We start from the raw sequence: 27,331 nt of genomic DNA, 5'->3' as shown, positions 1-27,331 counted from the left end.
AAAAAAACGCCCTTTGGTGTTGAAACGAGTGTACTGGACAAAGTTCACCAGACAAAAAGGTCCTCTTGCAAATATCCTTGTCCTGTTTCAAAATAAGTTTCCCAAATTTTGTAGGCTTTTCCATTTTTAAAGCATTTGTTATAGAACAAGCTCTGGATATAATCATAAGTAATATTGTAGTAGATGAATTATATAATACAGGATAAAATATAAGCCTGGATATGAAATAAAACTCTGTATATAACATCTTGTAAATAATATAAAACTTATTGACATCGTATCATTTCTAAATATTTATTTTTATAACTTTGATAAAGGATTCAGGTCGTCTTTGATCCACTAAAATAGACACCAGGAACATATACTCAGATCAAACAATAAATTTTTTTATTTAAAACTTAATCAGATCATTATAACACTCAATAGATAATCCATAGATCAGTCTCTTGAATCAACAAGATGTATATCTGAATACTAACACTGTTTCATGACTTATCTTTTTTATTTCTTTGATTCAGGAGTCATTAATATAAATACAAGCAGTTGTGTAGACATAAAATAATCTTTAACTTTCTTTTAACCTTCAATTTTTATTCTTTATTTTTAATTGAATAAAAACAGTCTCAAACTATACTTCCTTTTGTTCTCTTTCTCTCTTCTTTTCTTTCTCTTTTATTTTCTCTTTACGTTCCATCACAGCACTGATTCATTTTCAAAAAAGTGTCCCATTTTCAATATCGCTGGCCCAATTTTTTTTTTTTTTTTTTTTTTTTTTTTTTTTTTTTTTTTTTTTTTTTTTTTTTTTGCTGGCCCAACCTATTTTCTTCAGCTGTAATACATATAAATATCTATTCCGTATTTTATCGTAAGCCTCTTTTTTTTTTTTTGTAATATGGAACTATAGCATAAAATGGAAATATATACATGAATTGTTATTTTATATATAAAGAAATGATCAGATTCAACCAGATGTAAATAAAAACTGATAAAGCATAAAAAAAGAAGGGGATTATACAGTTCCTTCTCCTTATCAGAAAGTACTGTTTTTATAGTGTATATTATAATATAGTCTTTCTTAAGTTCAATAAATGATTTTAATTTAACTTTAATCTCTCTTTTTTTTTTTTTTTGTTTTGTTTTGTTTCTATCTTTCGTATATATACTTACACACACACACACACACACACACACACACACATATATATATATATATATATATAGCATTATGTCTTCTTTTTTGGTAGCAAAAAATGATAATATTCCAGAATTACCTTCAATTTATGATTCAGATATCTCAATTGATAAGTTCAAAGATGCTCCACATCAAAAAACTCAAACGCCAGTCTATGGTACAACTTGGGTAGCCTGGTTACAAGTAATTAGTATTATGCTTATTAATTGTGCCTGTGCCTTAATGTGGATGACAGGTGCATCTTCTCCCACGTCCATGTCTGCTTGGCTCCAGGTCGATTTTACACTACTCAATTGGTTATCAAACGTAGCTGCCATTGTTAATACTGTTTTTTCTCTAATCACTCTATGGTCTTATGAACGATTTAGTCTCAAAAAGAATGTAAATATACTTATTTATATAGAAAAGTTTATTTTATTTTATATATTTATTTATTTTTTTATTTTTTTTTATTTTTTTTTATTTTTTTTTATTTTTTTGAAAATATGTTGCTTATATATTTATATACATATACAGATTATGTTTGCAAGTATCACTAACTTAATAGGTTGCTGGATCCGTTGTTTGGCGATCATTGTTCCTAAACATAATAGATATATTGTCATGATAATTGGGCAAGTCATTGCTAGTATAGGCGGCCCTTTTATTTATAAGTAATAATTTAAATAAATACATGTATATTTATAATATATTAATATATTTTATTATTTACTAGCATCGCAGCAAAGGTACATCAATATATTATACACTATCATGTTTAATAATTTTTTTATACCATTTAATATATGATACATAGTTCGCTTCACTATGGTTTGCACCTAAACATAGAGGATTGGCCAATACATTAACAAGTAATAGAAGTTATATTACTTTTTCCATTTATGCCAATTAAAATCCTCTCTCTCTCTCTCTCCCTATCTGTATATATATGCATATATATACATATATTAATAGCTTTATCGTTAGGCATGATACTTTCCCCTCTCATGATGCCCAAACTCTCTAATACCCCTGAAGATGTCCCTCAAACATTACTCATTGTTGCCATCATTTCTACTGGAGTCGCTATTCCTTCTTTCTTCTTGCCTAGCCTACCGAGAATTCCCTGTTCACCATCTGCTAATCAAGGCCGTCTACAGGTTTGGATAGGTATTAAAACACTTTTCGTCAACACATCCTTTTGGATTTGTGCCTTTTTATGCGCTATTAATGCCGGTATGGCCTTCTCTATGTCTACATTCATTATGGAAGCTATCATCCCATTTGGTTATACAGATCATGAATCAGGTTACTGTGCGGCATCTATTACTTTGGCCGGGTTTTTGGGTGGCCTCTTCTCAGGTTATTGGGCAGGTAAAACAGGGCAACATCTATTACTTATTAAAGTATTTACACCGCTCATGGCATTTACATATATTATGTTTATCTTTGAAAGTAAATCTCATAGTTTTTTTTTTAAAAAAAACATTCATTATTAAACAAGACTATACCTTTATTTTATTACCCCTCTTAGTAATTCCAAATGCATTCAGTATAATCTTGATGGTTTGTATTCTTTCTGGATTTTTCTCGTATGCCCTGTTTCCATTGCATGTCGAATTTGCTTGTGAAAGTAATAAGTTATAGTATTCATTTTCAATACATTATATATAATCTAATAATCTATATATTATATAGTTTCATATCCTGTTCCTGAATCTATATCCTCTTCACTTTTATGGGCTATTTCATCCTTATCGATGCTTATCTTTTGTGTCATCATTGATTCATTTCGTGCAGGTCCAGAAGCAAATCCGCCTAATAATATGAAAACATCCATGATAATTGTTGCTGTCATCGTTTGTGTTGGTTCATTACCAACTGTTTTGCTTAAAGGTGACTTAAAACGACTTGCATTTGATATCGAAGGTCAACAAGATGAAAAAAAATAATACTGGGAAAAAAAAACCAGAAAAAAAAAACAAAATAAGGATACTTAGTTTTGTAATATATGCATACCCTTCATCTTTTTCCTTCTCCTCTTTATTAAAACTTTTCAAGATTTAATATGATATCTGCTATCTTTTCGAAATTATCTGTATTGATTATTTTTTTAGAGACTGAAGCTATAATATAAATAGAAGGAATCTATTTAGAACAATAATAATAATAATATATTATTGCTTACATGGTTTGATAGGATATAATATTTGAGTTGATTCATTATAACTCCATCCTCTTGCTGTTAATTCTATCATAATTGAACGGTTATATTTATCAGTTTTTTTTTTTTATTAGAAAGAAATGAAATTTTAAAAGTCTCACCATTTAAGACTTCTTTGTCTGAGAGACCAAAATAAGTTGACGCTTGCGATAATTCAATGGATGTATAAATATTTGAAATCAACTGAAATGATTCTTCTCTTACATCTTGTTTAATATGCTCAATTAGAAGTTGCATTATTTCTGACCACGAATAATCATCAAGATCCTTGTATAATTGTTGGTAATTCTTTTTTATTACATCAACAATAACACGCCAAATGGCATCTATTTCAGGAGATGATGCATTGTTGATCAAGATTCTTTTATGAAGATACCGTGCTGATTGACTAATAGAAAATATAAAATTATTATATATATATGCCTTTAAACAAAAAAATAAGCTTACAGATCGTGAATTAATATATAACTTGCTAGATAAATGGGGTAAATGTATGAAAGATCCAAGGAAGTATCGGCTGCACTCTTATATGTTTAGACAAAACATATACAACAATATAAGAATTATAAACAAAGGAAAAAGAAAAAAAAAACTTTATATATAACAGTATACCTGAATCTCTAGTTGCTCACATGTGTTGACAAGTTCAATAAAGTTCTTTTCTAGAGTTAATTTTAAAATGGTGTCCATTTCTTTTTGGTTTTTTTTTTCTTTTTTTGAAAATAAATGGTAAAAATGATAATTGCTTTAAATGTTGACGACAACTGAGTTTTAATTCCTATTTTGTTCATTTATCATTTTCAAAGCATAATTTTCCAGCTCGAATCATCATAAATTCCTTTCGTTTAGATATCTATTATTTTCCATTTTTCTTTTCTTCATTCTTTTATTAAATGGTATTCAAATCATTTATTTTTTTTCTTTTCGTACCGTTGATTTTAGCGGTTGATCCTAGAATATTATTTCGTCGTGATGGTGATAATATGAACGATGCTGATACGAACGAACCACCACCAGTCCCCGGTGCATTGTATGTCGGTGCTACTAACATTCTTGTCCCTGATGCCTCTGCTGATCTTCCTTTGCTCGTTTCGACTACTCAAGATCAGCCACTCTGTAAACCCAAGCAACTCATTCAATCTGCTCATACGCTTCAGGTTTTGAAAGGTTATGACTTTATTATCCTGACTAATCAAATCAACTCCCCTCGTAAGCTCTTGATTGATTACACGAATCATCTCTTGGTCTCCTCTCCTACTGGTATTCATTCAGTACGAATGGATAAATGTGGTAACTCTGATATTCAGCTCATCTATGAAGGTCAAGTTCAATCCATGGCTCTCTTTCGTAATCGTCTTTATGTTGTTGGTCAAGAATCTGTCATGGCCTTTACTTATAGTGATGGGCAACATAGTCCTTTAAGTGAAGGTGTTGAGGTTATTCATAATACGGGTACTGAGGCCATTGATTTGACTATTGACCTCCTTGGACATGCTTATGTAGCTCGTGGTGATGTTATCAAGAGATTTAATGTTAGATTTCTTCCTGTGGAAGGTTTTGATTTTGAAAGAGATGGTGAAATTTACGCTTATGGAACTAATACACAAGGACTTTTGGGGTTGGATGCTCAATCTAGATTATGGGGTATTAATGGTGTATCCCTCGTCAATGGTGAAATTAAGCGAGCTGATATTAGCGCTAGTGAAAGTAAGTTTATATATATATATATATATATATATATATTTATTTATTTATAAGTCTGAACTTTTTTTTTTTTGTATGTATGTACGCATTAGATCTTGCATCTGGTATTGCTGAAGAACTCAATGTATATGAAACTCCTAATACGAACTATGGTTTCCCATACTGTATGACAGAATATAAATTTACATCCTCTGACAATAGGGGACGTCAATGGGCGCATCCAGATTTCATGAGTGATTCTATCAATGATGACTATTGTCAACAACATGCTAACAATCTTCCACCCGCTGTTCCCTTACCACCCAACTCGATAGCCTCAAGTGTTCATTTCTTTATGGGTCAATTTTGCTCTGTTGGTGATTTGAAAACAGGAGCTACCTCTGTGGGTCTACCTTGTAATTGGACAGATACTCCCATCTTGGCCAATCATGGTTCAGGCAATGTTGTTCATTTGCCCTTTGATGATGTAGGACATAACCCCAGATGGGATAAACATACTCCTGAAGTCATCTTGAGTAGCAGTCAGTGTACTCATGGGGCCTGTTTTACCCCATTTGGCTTGGCTGTTGACCACTTTGGTCGTCTGTTGGTAAGCAGTGATGAAAGTAACGAGATTGTAATGATTTCACGTATCTATAATGAAAAGGCACTCAAGGTCTTGACAGATAAGGCGGCACTAAACAGTTAAATAGAATGGGAAAAAAAATAAAATAATTCATTTAGTTTTTATCTTATGTCCTTCACATACACACACACACACATCTCTTTCCCTACTCCCTCCTCTTCCCATTTGTTTTTTCTTTTTAACTTAATATTTCAATTATAGTACCCTAGATAGAATAGAAAACTAAATTCCTTTTCTTTTTTAAAATAAAATAAAATATATGATTAAGCAATAATAATTTGTTTATGTGTTCATTTGGAATGTATATAATAGAAATATACAAATTTGACTAAGATAGTACAAGTATTTTACTACAAGAATGGGATATGAGTAAAAATCAAGAATAGGGGCTATCTCAAGTATTCGATTATCAATACAAAAATGTGTCTAATTGTTGGGAGGGATGGGAGGGATAAAAACTTCAATCTGAATGATAAGATCATATAGAAGGAGGCAGTAAGCGACTAGTACCTTAGAGTTTAGGGTAAAGAATTCATATACAGAAAGAAAGAAAAAGTGTATTATCATAAATAATCAATTGAGTAATATAATTGAAAGGTTAAACTACTACTGCCTTAAATTTAATATATCGTTATAATTGACTTCTTCTCTACATATCGCAATATGGTTTTAAGAAATATGTATTATAAAAAGTAATACTGTTTAATAAAATATACATTCCATATAAATCTGTACACTTGGGGGAAAAAAAAAGGAATATCATACAATATATTTGTTAATTTCAATTAAAAGAATATATATATATATATTTGCTTATATAGGTGAAAAATAAATAAATGGGAAATGAAGAATGAATATCATTATTTTGCTAATAAATGGGTCGATATCCTAATCTTCTTCGATGATATATTTTATATGCAAAAAATCCTACCACTCCTAATAGGGCACTCATTAAAACTAATAGGGTTAACAGAACCACAACTGACCAGAAGAAGGGTAGTCCAAAAAATCCTCTTCTGATTGGTATCAATACTGTATCTATCATCATCACACCACTACCACCATAAACATGACCAAGCTCCGTTACATGTACTTCATGGTCACTCCCATGTTTGACCTTCAATATGATGCCAGTATCTTTTTTACCTTTAAATACTATCTTATCTACCTTTGATAATAATGTTGCATAGTCGTTGTTCCAATCTGATTGCCATCTATGTGGTACGATATGAAATCTAGCGATACGATCCAACTGATAAGGATCGTCTAATAATCGGTCTAAATCTAGATGAGCAAAGGCTTCGTCGGTTGGCGTCAAAATAATATGATCTGATTTCTGAATCTCTTCCCAAAGATTAGCACGTTTCAGGACTTGAACCATTGTCTTTGCTTCTTCAATACCGACCAAAACATCTGTATTCGTAATCTCAAATGGTATCTGGACCTGAGAGATCTGATGTACGACACCTGTTGACACTAATAAGTTGTTAGATGTCATGATCCCTTTATCACCGATAACAACACCTGTTTTATTACGATGAGTATGAAGTGTAGTGTTGGCTAATGTCTTATAGTCCTTTGTTATAAAATCATGATAGTATAAGGGAGTAGGAAGGATATGATGTCGAAGTAATGCTTGTAAACGAGAACGAGCTGAGAGATGTACTAAATATTTAGCCACCAATCCCAGTTCTGTAAATGCATTATTTGTTGGTACAAAGAGTGTAAGCCCCCTGACTTGTTTGATTTCCTCAATAATTCCAGAAACATACAAGACGGCAATAAAGGTGGACAGATCCAAATCTACTGCTAACTCTTTGAAGATATTGCCAGGCATAGTCAATGGCTCTGATATTTGATAAATAACATCACCATTCACACTCACTTTTACAAATATATATATATATAAATACAAATATAAATTTCAAGTTCGTATAAATATATATATATATATATACTTGTTATATACCATTATCACCAATCATACGAGACTTATCAAATATAATGGATTTGCCTCCTGATGTCATTATATCCTCATGTTGTACATAGACAGGAAGTCGTTGTCGATGCCCTGCTAAATCATCTGATTTAAATTCGGTTTTTAATAGGGTATTATCACGTAGTTTATTTTCTAGCCAGGCCTTTTCAAGAATGTGATAGCTAAGCCAATGAGTAGATACCAACGATTGATTAACAGATTCTAATGGAGGTATTAAATATGTATAATTTTCTGATGAAGAATGATTAAGGTAACCCAAATTATGCTGTTCTATCCAATCAATCATATATGTTTTATTCATGCCATAAAGATACTTTCTAGCATCAAATTGAATATCTGGTTTGAAAGTATCACTGATCTCATGAATAACACCATTAGAAGCAATAATATCAGTAGACCTAATGGGTATACCATTCACTGTCATGGACTTTTTATCAGATACGATAACTAAAGAATCCCCAGACAAAGATTTATCTACGAAAATATGATATTATACATAAGTTATTTTAAAACTTAAATAGTACATATAAAATATATATATTTATATATTTATATATACAAAAGCCAAATTACATGTTGTCTTTCCAGAAGTAAATTCGTTCATAAAAATAGCTTTATCAATGATTGTATAATTAAAAAAGACTGCTAAATCTTCTATCGCATATTTTGATGTTAAATAATTATGTTCAATTTCATTAAACTTTTCAAAAATATCATTCTTGGTCGACACGAACACTGTAAAAGGCCTTTTTTGATTTAAAATATCTATTGTTTTCGATAAGTTCATTAGATTATAGAGTGGCTTATTTCTCTCCAAGATTGTATTTCCTATTTCATAACAAGTATTAGTCTTATTACATAATGGGCCTTCTTCCTCTTTTTTTTTTTTTTTTTTTTTTTTTTTTTTTTTTTTTTCTTTAAACCTAAAAGGTGTGGTGGTTGCAAAACGTGATCTACGACTTGGATCCAGGTTGAATTATTTACTGGAATATCCTTTTCAATAATCTTTGCTTCTCCACCACAATACACATTCTCTTCTTTTACATTGAACTTTATGCGTTGTCCAGGTCTATCTGGGTTTAAATGTCCTGCTGAAGCCAGAAATGTTTCCTTTAATTGTCCATCATAAAATTCAGATGCTTTCATGCCTTTCTTGATGACATGGTAAAGTAAAGTAGAGCGATCAATTTTAAACTCATAATTTTTAAAGGCATCATTATCGGGGGTAAATAGCGTAACTCCATCAAGATCGTTCATGAACTGAATCAACTCAAAATGTTCAATATGAGCAACAAGTGTTTCAAATCGTTTATCCTGAGTCAAAACATCCATAATACTGGCATAAGTTAGATGCCATACTATTAGATAAAATATAAACGATACTATTTTTAACATGATAAAATAAACAAAAGAGGAAAAAAAAAAAAAAAAGAACGAAAGCATATTTTTTTTATAAATCTAAATTAAGAATAAATATAGAATTCATGCAGCAGTCACCATAATAGATCACAAGATTTTACGAGCATAGACAAGCATCAAAAAAGGGCCTGTCTGTAGGAATAAAAATCCAAAGAACTAACATGATAATAGACATAATGATACAAGCAATGGGCATAATCAAGATACCTAATTTACCAGCAACTTGACCTGTTATGAAAGGAAACAAAGCAGCGCCACCTGCACCTAAACTATAATATGATTGCCATTAAAACATATATATATATATTAGCAAAGATATGTGAATAAGTCATTGTATTTTATACTTTACGCTGCCATAAATCCAATAGAAGTAGCATGATAGCTTCTAGGCAAAGCTTTAGAAGCTAACGAAATAGTTGTAGGGAACATTGGACCTAATAAAAGACCAATACTAATAAAAGCTATTTTTTATGCATACATACATACATATAAGTATACAGTTATTTTATATATATTTATATATTCTATTCTTTTACCTGTTGAGTCTAATATTATGTTTTCAGATACCATCATAATAAATAAAGCTCCAATTGTCATCATTGTAAATAAAGTAATCATTAATTTTTCGCCAAATCGACCTGAAAGATAACCCAAGATAACTCTTCCAGCTGCTAATCCTGCCCAATAACCGGATACAACTTCAGCCATAGCTATCTCATCGCCATGCCTACCTTCCTTTAAGAAACTGTAACCCCAGCCGCCTAGTGTAACTTCTACGCCTACATAGATGAGAATATAGGTAGCACCTATTAAGGTCACCTTATTGAAAATAGCCTTCTTGGTGAGTTCTTTATGATTTTCCTTGTAATTATCCACTCCATCGTTATCACTCTCTTCTTCTTTAGCCTCACCAAAATCAACATTCCAAAATCCAAATGCAATAAAGATGATATTAAGGATAGCAATGAATGTCAAAAACACATACATGCCTTTCCAGCTGACATCATATTTTAATAAAAAGGAGGCAACTAATGGACTGATCATTGCACCTACACCATATACAGCTAAATAATAAACAATGAGAAAAAAAAGGGGGGTCAATACAAAATAGTGGCAAAAAAATAAAAAAAAAAATAAATAAAAAATAAAAAATATTTTACCATGTAAAATATTCAACATAAGAGTAGCTAGAGGCAAATTGGCTGTATATACATTCATGGCTGCATCTAATAAAGCCATACCACCACCTACAAATGGCATAACGCAGATCATAACAGGAAATGGGAAACCCCATGATAAAATAAAGAAAGAAACAAACATGCTTGTAGAACCCAAAAAAAGGGTTTTGAGCTGACCTAATTTATGTACAATAGTGCCATTTAAACCAGCACTGGCAAAGAAGCCACAAGCGGAACATAAGAAGAGTAAAGAGATAGTTTCATTAGGGATTTCATAGTATTGCTTAAGACGAGGGATAATGGTACCAATACTACCGTCGTTAAGACCAGCAACCAGACTAATAAAGAAAGAAGCAAGTACGGGCTTAATATGAGGCTTAAGATCCTTAAAGCTTTCAGTTGTAGGCTTTGGTAAGAGAGGTGTTACCTCTTCATTGTATTCCATTATAAATAAATTGAATTCTTTTTTTTTCCCTTATAAAAACAAAAGAGTTGGTATATTGTAGATAGAGACGCAAAAAAAAAACAAATAAATATAATATATAACAAGTATTAAATTTAAAACAAAGTAGAAAAAGGAACGAATGGTAAAATAAAACTTTTATTTTGGTTTAAAATTAAGCTTAATTACAATTAACCTGATTGGAAGACATTTGGTTTCACACTAGAATGATCTAAGCAATTTGGGCAGAGATGAACATCCAAATATAGAAATTACCTAAAGACTACAAACTTTAAATATTCATATTTATTAGTTAGATTTGTGCAATAAAATAACAAAGTCATCATATAGAGATGATGGATAATGAAATTATATAAATTGTAATCATGCTATGTGGTTATGCAAATGATCGCATTGTTAAAGATGGAGATGCCACCGAAAAAGATGATTGAGTTGATCTATTTATGGAGAAAAGGCAACTGAAATATTAATAATATGTTGCTTCTTATCTGATTATTTATAAAGGCGTATCAAGAAAAACCATCCAAGAGTTAATTTCATAAAGTTGCTGCAACAAAATAAGTGATCGAATTTTAACATTTCAAAAAGTCATCATTTGCGTTAGGATGTTAAATGATTGGTAACATGATAAAATTGAAAGATCTAGTAAAATTGTTGAAATTGATGAAAATAACAAACACATAATAAAGTATTAATTTCAACAGTTAATTTGCATTAAAAATGTGTACGGAATGGATATAAGGTATATTTTTTTAAGCATCTATTTATGCAAGCTCTAATTTACAGTATCAGAATATTTGAACAATTTTAAAAGCAAAAATTTTTTATTTTAAATGGTAATCTAGTTTTTTTTTTTTTTTTTTTTTTTTTTGTGCTCAAGTTGCTTGACTAAAATAAAGCGTCCTTTTTTTTTTCCTCAGGTTAAGCAAGAACAATGATTTTGATATAGTTGATTTTAGTACACATACACATGTCTCAAATTTAAAGAAACTATCATTACTTGAAGAGATTAAAAAGTATAGAACAAAATACCTACTTAAAGATACTGTTATGAAAAAGATCAAGGCTAAATTTGATAAAATTGGCTTGTTAGTGTCAGCTAATAATATTGAACGAGCTCAAAAAGAAATACTCTGTTACATACACATATTTAAATTAATCAGATTGGCCCGTATACTAGAAAGGTTTATCTTGATTTGTTAGCCTAAATATACACATAAACAAATTCTACTTCTTTGCAACGAGTAGCATCTCTAAATATTCAAAAGAGAATTACAAGCTCAACTTTTGTGCATTTATAATTGAAGAGTTGCTTGGATACTCTATAGAATTTATCAGATGGTAAGATAGATTTATTTAAAAAAAAAGAAAAAAAAAGATTCTAGGAAAGCAGATACTATGGTGGTATATCTTCTTTGTGGAATTGTCTGTTGTATTTTAAGCAATAAATCATTGACTTTAACCAACTGAATCATAATAAGGGGAGAGGGGAGATACGATTTCTAATGCCTTTTAAAAAATAAATAAATACAAAGCTACAGTTGGATCTTTGGATCATTTCTTCTTTATCAGATTTACGCGTGAATAAGTTCGTAAAGATAATGTATTCCCTCAAAGATATATTTGTGTAAAATGAAGCTTGCTTTAGTATTTAAAATGCATTTGAATGACTACTTGAAGAATTTAAAGACTACAGAAATATCTCTATCTTTATTCTTAATCATGGGCTTTGATTGCCAACAACTTTTTCCATTTGAAATTAATTGAACCAAAGTTGTACATCATCGATCCTATTTCAACTTTTTTCATTTCCAATTACAAAAGAGCAAGTTAATGAAAATATAATAAATATTCTTTCTGATGCTAAAGTAAATATATTATTTTAAATAAACTGAGATTGCTGACTAGCTCCTCAATAATTTAGGATTATATGGTTGATTTAAAAATCCAAATGCTTAAATCAGAAAGAAATAAAAATGTTCACAAAATCTTAAGAGTGTTAATTCCTATTGATACTGTCATTATCACTGAACAAAAAAATGACTGGTGTTTCTGCGTAGTTCAGCCTTTTAGCTCAACTATAGCCGATTTTTGTATAGATTCTAATGTTGTTGTTGTTGTTGATGATGATGATGATAATGATGAAAGCCGTGGACTTTATTGATTACCGGGAAAAAAAATCCACCTGCATAAACTTAATATTATTACGTAATTATCAAAAATAAGAAATATTTTTAATCGGGATTTAATAACGAGTAAAATAGAACATAAGTCTGCTAAATGTAGTATAAGGTCTACAGTTTTGACGGGAGACCTTATAAATTAAATAGGATATATCGATTGGCCCTATTATTAAGGGGAACCAAATGGCATCCAAGATCCATACTGTTCAAATCAAAACCTTCGTCATCAGTCTTTAAGAATATTGAAAATTTTCGTTTCCTAAGCATTAAGAGTTTTCTGAAATTTTTCTTCGGTAATCCGGTCTCGCGATTTAAAATAGAGCATAATTGCAACTTGGCTGGTAAATGAATATATGCAAGTGCATTTGTCATACGATTATAAATATAAATATGTATATAAATATGTAGGGTAAGCTTATTATGTTCTTCTTTACGTATTTATATGTAGTTGTTGTCCTTTAGATTCCTTCGTTGCAAACATAAATAAATGACACCTAAACACTTTGACTCTGCATAACACTATTGACCTTGAGATTTTATAGTAGTTCTTATTGTCATTAATACCTCTTTAAATGAATGTATCGTTTACATTTGAACAAACACTATTAAAACTCTTTAACTAATAGTCAGTCTTATGATTTTTTAGTATATCAAATTAAGCAAGTTGGCAAGGGTTTTATCATCTTTTGCTCCACTTATCTTTTTCTATACACCTTATTATATTATAACTGTCATTTGCTAAACTCTTCATGTATTCTTGATATTGCGACAAGTGTTTAGCATTTATTTATTTATTTTTACAACACTGACTATTGTATGTATGTTTTTAAATAATAAAAAAGCAACAAATATCCCAGTCCCAAGAATGTACAATGATCATCAGATTTTTTTTTTTGCTGTACATACTACTAATCTCTTCTCAATGCTATTCATGCACTTAATTTCTTTTATTTGAGCACCAGTTATCGACGACAATAGTAGCTCTGTTATCAAATAAGCTTGAATACTTTTAAACGATAACGAGTATATTATGTATGCTCAAACAACAGTTCTTGCATACTTCATCATTACAAAGCCTCAATATATGTATCGCGTTTAGGGAATGTACAGACTCTATATTACCATTTATAAAATAATAAAAATTGAGTGAATTATTTACCAGGGATAATCTAATCCTATTATTATTATTATTATTGTAGTGAAAGAAAAAAAAATTAGAGAACCGTTTTAGGCTTTGATACTTGTACGTTTGAATAGAACTTCAGTAGATTGTTCAGGTACATAGTAAAATTGACTTTGCTAAACCTTTGAAATAGTCTATCTTAGTATTCTATAGATTGCCCGATGATTTTGTTTAAAGCAGTAATATTAACTAGCTACATTCTTTACAACAAAACATGTAAATGATTTGCTCTCTTGTAATATATTTCATTACTATTGTATATAACGATTAACTAAAGTTTAAGTTTATTACATACATTCGGGACCTTAAATTGTAATTGCAGTTACAAAATCAACGACAACAGTCCAAGGAACATAAATGTGCATATGGTAATCTATCCAAAAATGTTGGTTCGTACTGTGGCTGATGAAATATTATATAAACTTTCTAAAATTCAGAATAAAGTAAAGTCTTTAGTTCTTTTGGTCTAATTAATTATCGAAGAATGTTTATTTTATTTTATTATTTATTAATGTTATGACAAAACTGAATTATTTGGAATATTCGGGCAGTGCGTTTACTTTTTTATTAGGAATCCCCTCATGAATACATATTTGAACAACTGACATATTTTTAATAATTAGAAACAGACCACATGCACTTGCTATTTGACATATTTGGATTTTTATTTTTATTTTTTATTTTTTATTTTTATTTTTTTATTTTTTTTTTTTTTTTTTTTTTTTTAATTTCTTCTTATATATACGAAAAAAAAAAGGATTTGATTACTAAATATATTCCGAAAAGAAACACCAATAATTAAAGAACATGGGTAAACAAAATATTAGGAACGCTGTCCGAATGTATATATTTTTAGAAAAAAAAAGTTTTTTTTTATTAAAAAAAAAAAAAAAAATAACGACATTTTTGCTTATTTGAACAATAGTAACCAAGCAATTATATGTGTGTGTAGTACATAATATAATGACATTAAAAAAATATGCATATATTTAATTACATAATAAATATTATCTGTTTTCTTTTTCTTTATACCCTTATTCCTTATACTTCCTTTTTTCGAATTTTCCCTATAAAAATAGCAATCAATAGAAACTAATTCACACTCCACGGATTCTGATTCACTCGAGCTCTCTCTTTTTTTTTTTTTTTTTTTTTTTTGTTAGGATTCTTCCTTGAGTTTAATTTCTTTCTTTTTTTTTTTTATTCTAATTATTTTGTTATTTATTGTACAACGTAGTATCCCCCTTTTTTTTTTTTTTATATATAAATGCAACAAGAGGACTCGCGCACAGACCTTGTCTCTCTTTGCCCTAATAATGGATCACTTCCTTCTGAAGAGAGAATTTCGAATCTATTAGCAAATCGATTTAAACATAATTTACCATATACCCAACTTGGCTTTTCTACCTTAATTGTCGTTAACCCTTACCAACCACTTGAATTATTAAATGATGCTACTCTTAGATCGTATGCTGAAATTGGATATAAGGATTTATCAGAACAGAAACCTTTATTACAGCCTCATATATATGATTTAGCTACAAAAGTGTATTTTCATATGAGGCGTACTGGAGAAGATCAGAGTGTGATATTAAGGTATTTATAAAATTATAAATATATAATACATAACCAAGTAAATAATAATAATAATAATAATAATATATATACATATATGTATATATATTTATGTATAAATATCTATATAAATAAATAAATATACAAATTTATATTTATATTTATATTTGTATATACATTTATACACTTATAGTGGTATTACAGGTTCTGGTAAAAGTATAAGTCGAACTCATTTCCTTTGTGAACTCTTACAACTTTCAACACATAATAAAAGAGAAAATAAATTAAGTTCACAAATTCAGAACAGTCTTGTTATTATTGAGGCATTTGGACATGCTCGTACTACACAAAATGTTTCTGCATCCAAGTTCGGCATGTTTCAGGAAATTCAATTTAATGAGCGGGGCCGTATTCTGGGTACTAAGATTTTAACTTATCAATTCGACAAGTCAAGAGTCACTCAACCTTCGCCCAATGAGCGTACATACCATGTGTTTTATTCACTTTTGGCAGGCACCACACCTGATGAAAAGAATGCACTCTATATTAACTTTAAACCCGAGTATTTCAATTATATTAGTCAGACGCCTACTCCGAATGACGAGCTTGATTTTGCTGATCTCAAGAGTGCCTTAAAGATATGTGGATTCAAGACTAAAACCGTTACCCAAATATTTCAATTATTGAGTGCTATCTTGCATCTCGGCAATCTTCAGTTTACAGAGAATACAAATATAATGGCAGCTGCAGCACAAGAGGCATGTGTGGTTAAGAACAGAGACATCCTTGACATTGTGGCTATCATGCTTGGTGTTGCTCCTCAAAAACTCGAAACGAGTCTCACTTACAAACTCAAGTTGATTGGTAAGGAAGTGTGCACACTCTTCTTGAACCCTCAGGCAGCTGCTAAACAACGTGATGATCTTGCCTCTATCCTTTACAATCTTCTCTTCCTGTGGATTGTCGAATCTATTAATCGTAAAATCTGTTATGATGGTGAACCCACCAACGTGATTGGTATCCTAGATCAGTTTGGCTTTCAAAACTTTCAAACAAACGGCTTTCAAGAGTTTTGTGCCAATTTAGCTAATGAACGTATACATCAATTCTTGGTTCATGAGCATTTTAGTGATGAACAAGGTATTCATGCTATGATGGTCAATGATGGTGTACCATTACCAGCTGTACGTATCATGGATAATGCCCCTTGTCTTGAGCTCTTATTAGGTCGTGACAAACAACAGCTCCTTGAGGACCATCCTACTAAAGATCTCACAAGCTCATCAGCCTTAGGTTTAGGTGGTATCGTTGGACTTATGGATCGTGACACGGCACGTCTTCAGATGGGTGCCACAGATGCTACTAACGCTAATTTCTTAGCTGCTCTTCAACGTCAGTACTCAAGTCACAGCGCCCTCTCTCGATCATCCCAGCCTTACTATGCCTTTGGTATTAATCATTTTTCGGGAACCGTTCATTACACGGTCGACATGTTCTTGGAACGTAACTTGGATGATCTTTCACCTGACTTTGTCAATCTGTTGCGAGACGGTAGTTCGAACATGTTTATCTCAAATCTATTCCAGGGGACCACGGCAGTGGCCACTGAATTTCATCCAAATGATAATCGCACGGTGATCAAGGCCCAAGTGACAAGTAAACCAACTCGAGCACCCTCTATGCGTAGACGTCCAACTAAGAGACGCAAACCTACTGAAAACGTCTTTGATGAACCGATACCTGAGGACGATACGATGCAGATTATTAAACAGGCAGAGGAGGCTTATGAAAATATGCAACAGATGACTGTCATTGATCAACTCTATGTCACCTTGAGAGATATCATCTTTACTATCTCAGATACTCGGATCTACAATATCATCCATATACGACCTAATGACGTTCAGCAGCCTGAGTTCGACCATAATCGTGTAAAATCCCAGATTAAGGCATTCTTAATACCCGATCTCATCGTTCGTCATCAATTTGATTATGCTAATCATTACTCATTTGATGAATTTGTGGAACGTTATGAGTCCTTCTTGGCATATCTAGGTCAACAGCAGGAGGGATCAAGTACCAAGGAAATAGTAGAAGCGGCTTGTATGACTATGAATTGGACTGTTGAATCCGTCTTTATAGGTACGGAATATATTTGGTTAAGTTACGAAGTTTGGAAGGAGTTAGAAAATGGTTTAAGAGCAACTGAAAAGGAAGAACGAGCACGCGCAAAGACGAATATTGAAACGCCCTCTGAAATGGATTATCAAGATGAGCGAGTATTGATGAATTATGAAAATGATATGAAGCAATCATTTGAAGGTTCTCCTATTTATGAAGATGGTGCCAGTTATGTATATAGTGAGGATAAGCGAGATGCAAGTCAATGGGGTGAAGAATCGGAATGGGGTATTAATGGCCTTAGTGAAGGGTAAATTATATATACATATATTTATTATATAGTATTAATATTCAATTTTTTTTTTTTTTTACTTATAATATATACATATGTAGATTTGGCCCTAATATGGATATGAGTAAAATGATTGAAGATGTTCAACCACCTAAGATTGAAAATATTGAAGAAGTACCCATTACACGTATTCGTCGATGGTGGGTCAGATTTGTTTGGTTTATGACATGGTGGATCCCTTCCCCTCTACTACGTTGGATTGGCAAAATGGACCGACCCGATATTCAATTAGCTTGGCGTGAGAAAGTAACCCTTTGTATGATCATTGTTCTCTTTTCGGGTGTCGTTCTCTTCTTTATTATTGGTTTAGGTAAAGTGATGTGTCCAGGCACGAGCACGATGTACTCTACTCAACAGGTACGAAACCACGATGTTGCTGCAGATAACTATATGAGTGTAAGAGGTGTTGTATATGACGTAACCCAATTTGCTAAGTTGGAACATGGTGGTAGTGGATATATAGCTACTAAAGCTGATATGGCTGCTCTTGCAGGCTATGATGTTTCATCCTCAATTCCTCCTCCTCTTACTATCGCTTGCTCAGGCCTTGTTTCTAGTGCAACCATCAAGATCATTCCTAACACTACCGTCAACCCACAGGCGACCTTTGTGCATTACTCTGGGGACCAACTCATGATTCCTTCATTGACTAACATGAAGGATCCCTTCTGGTACTGGAAGACCTTTTTACCTACTATGAAAAGTTACAAAAAGGGCACACTTGTTTGGCTCCTCAAGGACCTCCTTGCTGATGCCAACTCATGGAATCGTTACGCTCTTGCTATTAACAACAAAGTTTACGATCTTACAGATTATTTCAATACCGTCTCGATATTTGGAGGAACCGATAGTGCCTCCTCTTCCTACAACTTTCTTTCCCCAACTGTCCAAGAACTCTTTAAGCGTTACAGAGGTACGGACGCAACCTCAAAATGGCAGCTTTACAAAGAGGCAATGACCGCTGAGGAAATAGCGATGAATCTTAACTGTCTTGATAACTACTTTTATATTGGTAATGTCGATCCTCGAGAGGAGCCTCGCTGTACATTTAGTAACTACCTATTGTTATCCTTTGCCTGTGTTATGTGTTTCACGATGTTGATCAAATTCTTGGCCGCCCTTCAGTTTGGAAGTGCGCCAACACCCGAGGACCATGATAAGTTTGTGATTTGTCAAGTACCATGTTATACTGAGGATGAAGAGTCACTGAGACGAACGATTGATTCATTAACTGTGATGAAGTATGATGATAAGCGCAAGTTATTGTTTATTATTGCAGATGGTATGGTCATGGGTAGTGGTAACGATCGTCCTACGCCTCGTATCGTGTTGGATATCTTGGGTTATGATACAAAGCAGGACCCTGAACCTCATATGTTCAAGTCCGTCGGTGAAGGTGCTAAACAACTTAATTATGGTAAAGTCTATTCAGGTCTCTACGAATGTGAGGGCCATGTTGTGCCCTATATTGTTATTGCTAAGGTTGGTAAAGCGTCTGAACGTGCTAAGCCTGGTAATCGTGGTAAGCGTGACTCTCAAATGATCTGTATGAACTTCTTGAATCGTGTTCATTTTGATAGTGAAATGACACCCTTGGAACTCGAGATCTACCATCAAATCAAGAATGTGATTGGTGTGAACCCATCATTTTACGAATATATTTTAATGGTCGATTCAGATACAGAGGTCCTACCTCATTCACTTAGCTATCTAATCTCCTCCATGTTGCATGATAGTAGTATTATGGGTATCTGTGGCGAAACAAAACTAGCTAATGAAGATCAATCCTGGACTACAATGATTCAAGTCTATGAATACTATATCTCGCACTATTTAGCAAAGGCATTTGAATCCTTATTTGGCTCTGTTACATGTTTACCTGGTTGTTTCTGTATGTACCGTGTTCGTACCCCTATCAAGAATGAGCCCCTTATCATTTCACATAAGGTCGTTCAAGACTATGCTGAAAATCACGTTGATACGCTACATAAGAAGAACTTGTTATCACTTGGTGAAGATCGTTACTTGACCACACTCATGATGAAGCACTTCCCTCAATATAAGATGAAGTTTACTCCTTATGCAACATGTAAAACTGTAGCACCTGACAAACTACGTGTATTACTATCACAACGTCGTCGATGGATTAACTCAACTGTTCACAATTTATTCGAGGTTGTCATGTTACCTGACTTGTGTGGCTTCTGTTGCTTTACAATGCGATTCGTTGTCTTGCTCGATTTGATCGGTACCCTATCGTTGCCAGTCTCATTTGTTTATTTGATCTATTTGATTTATGTCATTGCGGCACATGCTGGTCCATTCCCCATCTTGGCTATTAGTATGCTAGCTGGTCTATACGGGTTACAAATTCTTATCTTCATTTTAAGAAGACAATGGCAACACATTGGTTGGATGATATTCTATATCTGTGCCTTACCAGTCTATGCTTTCTTTTTACCCGTTTACTCGTTTTGGCATTTTGATGATTTCTCGTGGGGTAATACGCGTATCGTCGTTGGTGACACTCAGCGTAAGATTATCGTCACTGATGAAGAAAAGTTTGATGAAAAGATGATTCCTATGAAAAAATGGAGTGTTTACGAACAAGAATTATGGGAAATGAACTCAGAATCACAAAGTTATGGTACACCTAGTCAATATAGTGGTAGCATGATGCAACAGTCTGGTGATTATGATTATTACAGAGATACACGTATTAATGAAAAACCACGTCAACGTCGTTCATACGCGACATTTGCTGGTAGTGTTATTGGACCTGGATCCGTTGTGGCGGGTTCTGAATATGGAGGTTATGGCAATAATATGTATCCTATGACTGAATATAGTCGAAGTGTGATCATGACAACACCTCAACCTGGATCCGTGATTGGATCTGAATATGGTGGAGGAAGAATGGCATCTAGTAATAGCTTAGCTATGCATCCAATGACAGATTATACAAATATACGTAATAGCATGATGACAGTGAATAGTAACATATCGCCACCTATGCCAAATACAATGATTCCACCTATGGGCATGAATATGTATGCCACAAGACAACATCAACAATACCCTCCTTATTCATAAATTAATTCGTATAAATAAAGTACTGATAGTTATGTAATCTCTGATTAAAGGGGAATATCAATGGTATTTTTATTATTATTATTATTCAATAATTGAAATTTGAGAAATAACAGTCTGTGCTTCTTGTATTTCATCAACAGCAGCATTTTCAAAGTTTTCCTTTTTTTTAAAAAAAAATAAAAGAAAAAAAATAAAAAAAAAGAAAGAAAAAGAAAAAAAAAAGTTAGCATATAAAGATTATTACTTTGTTATATATAAATATTTACTAGTTGATTTTGTAAATCTTGATAAGCATTAGCAAGTCTTTTCTTAACATCAGGAATCATTTGTTGTGTCTCTGCAAGAACCTCTTTCTAATAATAAATACGCGTATTTTTTTTCTTTAAGTTTTCTTATATTTTACACATATATGTATAAACGGTAAGAGTAACTCTTTTTTTTTCTATTTACCTGCTTTCTAACATCGGCCTCATCAGCTCCTTCTGCAATGAGTTTATCAATACGTTTTTGTTGAGTTTCGGCTTCTTTAAGATAACCGAGATGTTCCTTGTAAATTCTAAATTACGTAATGATTAAGGATGAGTTAATAAACTATTTAATTTTGTAATAACCAACCTCTTAACAACGTTGGTTTTAATTTTTAAAGGACTAAGAGGCATTTCTAATTAAATTTATTTATGATTTAAAAAGTAAGAAGGAAAAAAAGAAGGAAAAAAGAACAAAAAAATAAAAACACCAAAAAATAAAAATTAAAAAAGGCAATGATTTCTCGGATGACAAAAAATAAAGCCCCGCAAATGACGGGAAAGCTTATCATGGTTTATTTAATAAAGATTTTGATCTTGTTGAACGTTTTATACTTGATTCTGATTTAGCTTGAAGAACCTAAAAAAGAAGAAAGAATGAGTATTCGCTCTTATGTAATTAAATACCATATAATTTTTTATTTACTTGTGCTCTTTTATTCATAGAATCAATAATAACGGATTGATGCTTTAATATTTCATTTTTCAGTTTATATTCTCGAATTCCTTTAGGATTTAACCAAGACAGTAGTTTTTCAAGCTAATGAAATAATAATAGTATTCGTTAGTAAAACTTCTCCCTTTTTTTGTTTATTATTCTTCTTCTTTACTCTATCAATAAAAAAAAAAAAACTATTTATTACCTCTTCTGGCTCTTCGTAATATTTCCACCATCCTCGATATTCACTAGGAGGTGTCTCGCTACTTAGCTCGGCTATACGTTTTTCAAGCCATTCACATTCTTCTCTTAAGCCTTGTTCTTGCATTAATTTTTTAATAAACCAAATACCTCCACCATATCCCCAGGGCCTTTCAGGTAAATCAGTGGCATGATCTCTTTCCATCATTAACAAAATATCACCATCACTTGGACTATTTACATATAATTTACCAGATCCATGTGTATTGGATATTCCAATATTATCAAAATAATAATATCGGTTGTTAAATCGATCTTTACCTAATGGTCGAATGCGTAATGTCATATAACGTCTCATGGATACCTCTAAATGCTCTTCCTATAAAGAAAAGTATTAAAACATATACTTTGACTTTTTTTTTTCTTTGTAAGAGGAGAGTAAAGATTACCTTTTTTCTTAAACGTCTTTCTTCTTCTTCTAATTTTCGTCTTTCTATTGCTTTTTGACGTTGTTCTTGATTTTTTACCTTAGCTACTTGACGCTGTTCCACATACTGTCGGTTAAATTCTTCTCTTTCTTTTTGTTTCTGCTTTAGTTTTTCTTGCCTTAATTTATGTCGATGTTCTCGATCTATTAACATACTATCCGAGCTAAGTATAATATGTATATATATATATATATATATATATGTATGTATTTAGAATATAAAAATAAATTTATAATTCTATCTTACGAATCACTGTCATTATCTGAATCTTCTTCTGTACTACTACTTGTATCTTCCATCTTTTCTTCTTCTTTATCTATTTTATCCATCCGATTTCGTTTTGATGCTAATATCTTGGCTTCTTTATTTAACTCAATTTTTTGTTTTCTAAATTCGGATATTTGTTCTTGGCAATAATCCATGTAGTTTTTAATAAGAGTTGACTCATTTACGACATCTGTGAGGAAAGTAAGGATATTTAGTTTTTGTTTAGGTGTTAAGGTGGGGTATTGTCTTTCTCTTTCGGATGCTGTTGTTGCATAGAGATGAGTGAGGATTTCATCAAGATCAGATACTAACTCAGGTGTTGCTACATCATTAAGGCAGCCCATCAAAACTGTCTCCCAGCCACGTCGTTCATAACTAGATCTAATTTCCTTCTGATCCCATTTAGAAGTTAACTTAAGTTGATCTTTGTTGCGCCAACCTGTTAGTGTTACGTGAGTTTCTAAATACTCCTCCATTCTATCGCCGTTCATAATATCATTCATTGTGTCTTCGTTACGTTCACGAATTATCACATTTAATAAAGTTGCATGATACTCTGCAAGGATATGTGATCTATCTTCTCCAAATATGCTCGCTTCAAATTCATCCAAACTAAAGGATGATAATTTAAGAGGTTCAGAAAATGCTGCCATAAAAGACCAAATAGCCAAAAGAATATCAAACAATTCAGGAGATAATGAATTAGTATGTGGTGTGGGTCGTTCAGGTCGACCTCCACTAGGATATGGAATATCATGAGTTGAATCTGTTGACATATCTATAAGGGTCCAATTTAAGTTGGGATCTTTACGATAGATGGGTAAATCAAGATCTTCTACAGGATATTTAACTGCAGACTGTTTGCGTTTTTCTTCACGTAACCTATCTCGTTCTTCTTTTTGTTTAGCTCTCAATAGTTGAATTTCTTCTCGTTTAGCTCGTTTTTCTGCATCTCGTTCATAATAGGATGGTATTTTACGTTTTTTAGAGAGTCGCTCATAAAGCTCTTGGATATGATCAGGTAACGTTGTATCTATATGGTAAGTAGAAGCAATTGCAGGCTAAAAAAAAAAGGAGTATTATTTTAATGAAATATTAAAAATATTTAATTTTAATATATACCTTAATCAGCCATGGTGCATTCATGTAGGTATCTTGATAGCAGCATTCACGTATAAAACTTTGAATATTTAAACGATTATAAATATGTTTTTCTCTATCATATATTTGGTCTTCATCAATAATACGATGGCAATCCTCTAGTAAATTTCCTACTTCATCAATTAATTGCACTTCAAATTGTTTTTTATGCTTATAATTATATATATTGGGTGATTTAGGTTCAGGATGAAGGAATGCATCAGGAAAACGTAATCGGCCATCCGGCTGTCTAGGAACATCATGTTCTGTGTGAGATTCATTATTGGTAGAATGTATAATATCCACAATTTCAGCATGGTAACTAATGATGGAATATTATTATATATTGCATATGCACGTATTTTTCATTAACATTACTTGTATTCATTTAATTTACATTGAATTGTTTCGCCTTTTACATAATTCTCTTTAAAATAATTATAAGTGTCATCTACTAAGTCATCCAATCTCTTTGTTTCTTTTTATAAAAAGAGAAAAAAAAAAGTTAGTAAAATGTATATGTTTACCATTGTGTGTATACATTTGTAGGTAAACTTACGAAATTGAACTTTTTCCAAAATACATTTTCGTAATGGTTTGGAGAATATGTATTCAACTCTTTTATCATGTTCTAATTTTTCACTCTCGAGTGCTTGTTTGTAGGTTAAATTCTTTCTTCCTGTCACTTCGCATTCCCAAATGGCTTGATTATATAAAGTTAATCTATTAATATAAGATCTATTTTTGGCAAAAAGTTAAGGTATAATAAAATTATTGTATAAAAAAAATTCTTTTGTTTTATGAATGTTGAAACTAGCAAAAAAAAAGGATACTCGTAATTTGTGAAGACTTCATTAGTAGAGCGTAAATACCATACTTCTTTACGTTTACGCTTTGGATCGTATGGAATAGTAGGTGTTAATGGTATTCTTTTCCTATTTAATAATGGCATGTTGATAATTAGAAATGGCAAAGAGAGAAAAAAAATTAATTTTAAAAAAAAAAAAAAAAAAAAAAAAAAAAAAAAAATACATTTATTAATATCGCGTGTATGAATCAAAATAAGTTCTCTTTTTCATTTCCCGGTTTTGTGTTTTTGATTTTCACCCCTTTTTTCTATGTGATATAAATCCTGCGGCGGCTGTCAATAAGAATGCAGTCACGACTTGAATATCCGATGAAGAATCAGAAAACTTGAATAAAAAAGAAAAATCATGATAGGTTTACCATGTAGACTTATTAATTTAACTATGCTGTTTTATTCTTGTTTTTATATGTAGTAGCGCACATTATTTAAATAATGTAAGTTGGTTTATATTGCATATTCGCTTCTACAAGATTTTAACCTAAAAAAAAATAAAAATAAAAAAGCTGGACGAGTAGAAAATTCTATTGGACGAATTTAGGAATCTTTAAAGACTTTCAAATGAGACAATAAAATCCTTCTATAACAAAATTATTTATTTGTAAAAGAAAAAAAAACCTAAATCTAAAGCTTGAGTAGGTAGACCATTCCTGATCCAACGATTTGCTATTTATATAGGATGAAATAGCTGTCGATATTACTAAAGATTGGCTTCTTTTAAATGCAGCCTAGATACGTTTCTTTTCCCACACCGAACAAGATATTGGCATCATGTATAACGCAGTGTCGACATCCCTTTGCGAAAGAGTTCCACATAGGTTGCAATTGACAGAACTTGCATATTTGAAAAGTAAAGTACTCGTCCATGGTGACGGCAATTAATCCATCTTCAGCTTCTTTCTTCTTAAATGTGTGCTGTCATATTACATCTGTGACTTTTTAACTTTATCAGGTTGTTATTAAACATGACTGCACTACACACAACTAACGAGACTCTTTTAATGCTGGTTGAACTTGAGTGGTACCTACTTGCGCGACATATGCAGAGTTTTATATGAGTCAGTATAATCATTGCTATAAATATATCCAAACCAATAGCAATTTGTGTATTATCTTCGATTTGCTCCCTCTTGAATATTTTTTTCTTTAATCCCGTTCTTTTTATTATTATTATTCTTCCTCTTCCTTTTTTTTTGTTCCTCTTATTTCTATCATGCTTTGATACCATCATTGATCAGCATGTTGGCTATCAATTCTGGTACGTTTTGCCTTCCTTGGTACAACATGAATTGTATTTTTTTGCTGATTTTTTATCGTAAAAACTAAAAAGGACATTCAAATGACTGAAAATATATCTGATATAAAGTCGGTATTGATCCACTCTAGCTAGTTTTGATGTCAGAATATCTCTTTCAGGCCTGGCCATTCCTGTCATGCTGCTCTTAGTTTTTTTTTTTTTTTTTTTTTTTTTTTTTTTTTTTTTTTTTTAATAAAAAATAGGGCGTGAAAGTGAGCTAATCCAGTTAAACGGTAAAACTCTTTAGTTGTACATCTTCTGAGTTGTATGTTTCCATCATCTGAATCATTCGCTACTTGAAAAACGGTTTTTAAATCCAGGGTCTAAAGTTGTTGGTAGGTATGTATGTATGTAATACTTGATTCTATAGAATGAAAGTCTGTCATAACCAGGTCACAATTATCATAATAATCTTCATTATGTATAGACTCTAATCACTTTCTTTTATAAAATAAAAAAAACAACAACAACTAAATAATCGTCCATTTGGACTATGTTCCCAAACAGCTTTTTAACTATTACTGGATGGTATTAGCTCTTTTAAACTATGAAAAGGAAAATATTATTTTTATTTTTTAATTATATATTTCTTGTTTATACAAGTATGCAATGATATTTGAATCTCACCTTCTAAAACGAAGCTTTGCAAACCCTAAAAAAATTCTATAGAACATCTCTAATAAACCAGCAAACCCCTTTGAGGTAACTGCTCTTTTACAAAGCTTATAAGCGCATTGACATTTACGGTAATGAACCGCTAATGTAAGCACGCATCATGGTAGAACATAAAGAAGCTTAGAGAGTGGGAGCCTTCTAAATA

General features: G+C 31.7%; 9 protein-coding genes across 9 annotated transcripts; 4 read left to right on the top strand and 5 right to left on the bottom strand.

Moving 5' to 3' along the window:
• Positions 1-1,225: 1,225 nt before the first annotated feature.
• BX663DRAFT_555456 (major facilitator superfamily domain-containing protein) lies at positions 1,226-3,123 on the top strand (the record flags this gene model as incomplete). The annotated part of the gene is made up of 7 exons (XM_051531624.1): positions 1,226-1,573; positions 1,709-1,845; positions 1,908-1,920; positions 1,989-2,043; positions 2,147-2,626; positions 2,706-2,804; positions 2,870-3,123. 7 exons carry the CDS (start codon positions 1,226-1,228, stop codon positions 3,121-3,123), a joined length of 1,386 nt encoding a protein of 461 aa, XP_051378899.1.
• A 94-nt stretch (positions 3,124-3,217) lies between these two features.
• Positions 3,218-4,085, bottom strand: BX663DRAFT_555455 (COP9 signalosome; the record flags this gene model as incomplete). Its single annotated transcript, XM_051531623.1, has 5 exons — positions 3,218-3,297; positions 3,360-3,422; positions 3,497-3,783; positions 3,843-3,919; positions 4,008-4,085. The coding sequence occupies 5 exons, from the start codon at positions 4,083-4,085 to the stop codon at positions 3,218-3,220; spliced, it is 585 nt and encodes a 194-aa protein (XP_051378898.1).
• A 293-nt stretch (positions 4,086-4,378) lies between these two features.
• Positions 4,379-5,787, top strand: BX663DRAFT_489681 (uncharacterized protein; the record flags this gene model as incomplete). The annotated part of the gene is made up of 2 exons (XM_051524914.1): positions 4,379-5,102; positions 5,192-5,787. 2 exons carry the CDS (start codon positions 4,379-4,381, stop codon positions 5,785-5,787), a joined length of 1,320 nt encoding a protein of 439 aa, XP_051378897.1.
• A 637-nt stretch (positions 5,788-6,424) lies between these two features.
• BX663DRAFT_461106 (FAS1 domain-containing protein) lies at positions 6,425-9,138 on the bottom strand. Its single transcript, XM_051523945.1, has 4 exons — positions 8,647-9,138; positions 8,297-8,551; positions 7,694-8,197; positions 6,425-7,608 (listed from the first exon to the last, which is right to left on the bottom strand). Exons 1-4 carry the CDS (start codon positions 9,116-9,118, stop codon positions 6,593-6,595), a joined length of 2,247 nt encoding a protein of 748 aa, XP_051378896.1. The 5' UTR covers positions 9,119-9,138; the 3' UTR covers positions 6,425-6,592.
• A 6-nt stretch (positions 9,139-9,144) lies between these two features.
• On the bottom strand, positions 9,145-10,889 carry BX663DRAFT_523224 (major facilitator superfamily domain-containing protein). The gene is made up of 4 exons (XM_051529492.1): positions 10,303-10,889; positions 9,679-10,206; positions 9,492-9,603; positions 9,145-9,411 (listed from the first exon to the last, which is right to left on the bottom strand). Exons 1-4 carry the CDS (start codon positions 10,763-10,765, stop codon positions 9,240-9,242), a joined length of 1,275 nt encoding a protein of 424 aa, XP_051378895.1. The 5' UTR covers positions 10,766-10,889; the 3' UTR covers positions 9,145-9,239.
• Positions 10,890-11,395: 506 nt separating this feature from the next.
• Positions 11,396-12,947, top strand: BX663DRAFT_489679 (uncharacterized protein; the record flags this gene model as incomplete). The annotated part of the gene is made up of 6 exons (XM_051524913.1): positions 11,396-11,428; positions 11,488-11,525; positions 11,704-11,871; positions 12,032-12,124; positions 12,558-12,651; positions 12,708-12,947. The coding sequence occupies 6 exons, from the start codon at positions 11,396-11,398 to the stop codon at positions 12,945-12,947; spliced, it is 666 nt and encodes a 221-aa protein (XP_051378894.1).
• Positions 12,948-15,368: 2,421 nt separating this feature from the next.
• BX663DRAFT_523214 (chitin synthase) lies at positions 15,369-21,341 on the top strand. The gene is made up of 3 exons (XM_051529491.1): positions 15,369-15,745; positions 15,918-18,155; positions 18,239-21,341. Exons 1-3 carry the CDS (start codon positions 15,417-15,419, stop codon positions 21,288-21,290), a joined length of 5,619 nt encoding a protein of 1,872 aa, XP_051378893.1. The 5' UTR covers positions 15,369-15,416; the 3' UTR covers positions 21,291-21,341.
• BX663DRAFT_523213 (tubulin binding cofactor A) lies at positions 21,342-21,988 on the bottom strand. The gene is made up of 4 exons (XM_051529490.1): positions 21,906-21,988; positions 21,741-21,846; positions 21,557-21,643; positions 21,342-21,449 (listed from the first exon to the last, which is right to left on the bottom strand). The coding sequence occupies exons 1-4, from the start codon at positions 21,947-21,949 to the stop codon at positions 21,372-21,374; spliced, it is 315 nt and encodes a 104-aa protein (XP_051378892.1). The 5' UTR covers positions 21,950-21,988; the 3' UTR covers positions 21,342-21,371.
• On the bottom strand, positions 21,939-25,352 carry BX663DRAFT_523205 (ATP-utilizing chromatin assembly and remodelling N-terminal-domain-containing protein). The gene is made up of 9 exons (XM_051529489.1): positions 25,183-25,352; positions 24,909-25,087; positions 24,728-24,827; positions 24,332-24,671; positions 23,189-24,270; positions 22,904-23,105; positions 22,459-22,833; positions 22,242-22,355; positions 21,939-22,175 (listed from the first exon to the last, which is right to left on the bottom strand). Exons 1-9 carry the CDS (start codon positions 25,299-25,301, stop codon positions 22,104-22,106), a joined length of 2,583 nt encoding a protein of 860 aa, XP_051378891.1. The 5' UTR covers positions 25,302-25,352; the 3' UTR covers positions 21,939-22,103.
• Between the last annotated feature and the right edge of the window lie 1,979 nt (positions 25,353-27,331).

Source organism: Cokeromyces recurvatus, assembly GCF_025118155.1.
Source record: "Cokeromyces recurvatus strain NRRL 2243 chromosome Unknown BX663scaffold_35, whole genome shotgun sequence".
Classification (NCBI taxonomy): Eukaryota; Fungi; Mucoromycota; class Mucoromycetes; order Mucorales; family Mucoraceae; genus Cokeromyces; species Cokeromyces recurvatus.
Note: the sequence above shows the minus strand (reverse complement) of the source record. Positions and strands in the feature narration are given on the sequence as shown.

Excerpts from the sequence above, each read along its gene's own strand:
- BX663DRAFT_523213 (XM_051529490.1), bottom strand. The coding sequence starts at position 21,949 with ATGCCTCTTAGTCCTTTAAAAATTAAAACCAACGTTGTTAAGAG. Across the intron at positions 21,847-21,905 it reads AAAACCAACGTTGTTAAGAG|AATTTACAAGGAACATCTCG; the intron begins GTTGGTTATTAC and ends TACGTAATTTAG. Across the intron at positions 21,450-21,556 it reads AAGATTTACAAAATCAACTA|GAAAACTTTGAAAATGCTGC; the intron begins GTAAATATTTAT and ends TTTAAAAAAAAG.
- BX663DRAFT_461106 (XM_051523945.1), bottom strand. The coding sequence starts at position 9,118 with ATGTTAAAAATAGTATCGTTTATATTTTATCTAATAGTATGGCATCTA. Across the intron at positions 8,198-8,296 it reads TACTTCTGGAAAGACAACAT|ATAAATCTTTGTCTGGGGAT; the intron begins GTAATTTGGCTT and ends ATATTTTCGTAG. Across the intron at positions 7,609-7,693 it reads TCGTATGATTGGTGATAATG|TGAGTGTGAATGGTGATGTT; the intron begins GTATATAACAAG and ends TATTTGTAAAAG.
- BX663DRAFT_523224 (XM_051529492.1), bottom strand. The coding sequence starts at position 10,765 with ATGGAATACAATGAAGAGGTAACACCTCTCTTACCAAAGCCTACAACT. Across the intron at positions 9,604-9,678 it reads CATAATATTAGACTCAACAG|CTTTTATTAGTATTGGTCTT; the intron begins GTAAAAGAATAG and ends CATAAAAAATAG. Across the intron at positions 9,412-9,491 it reads TCTATTGGATTTATGGCAGC|TTTAGGTGCAGGTGGCGCTG; the intron begins GTAAAGTATAAA and ends ATCATATTATAG.
- BX663DRAFT_523214 (XM_051529491.1), top strand. The coding sequence starts at position 15,417 with ATGCAACAAGAGGACTCGCGCACAGACCTTGTCTCTCTTTGCCCTAAT. Across the intron at positions 15,746-15,917 it reads GATCAGAGTGTGATATTAAG|TGGTATTACAGGTTCTGGTA; the intron begins GTATTTATAAAA and ends ATACACTTATAG. Across the intron at positions 18,156-18,238 it reads ATTAATGGCCTTAGTGAAGG|ATTTGGCCCTAATATGGATA; the intron begins GTAAATTATATA and ends ATACATATGTAG.
- BX663DRAFT_523205 (XM_051529489.1), bottom strand. The coding sequence starts at position 25,301 with ATGCCATTATTAAATAGGAAAAGAATACCATTAACACCTACTATTCCA. Across the intron at positions 24,672-24,727 it reads TGTAAATTAAATGAATACAA|TTACCATGCTGAAATTGTGG; the intron begins GTAATGTTAATG and ends TTCCATCATTAG. Across the intron at positions 22,176-22,241 it reads CTATGAATAAAAGAGCACAA|GTTCTTCAAGCTAAATCAGA; the intron begins GTAAATAAAAAA and ends CTTCTTTTTTAG.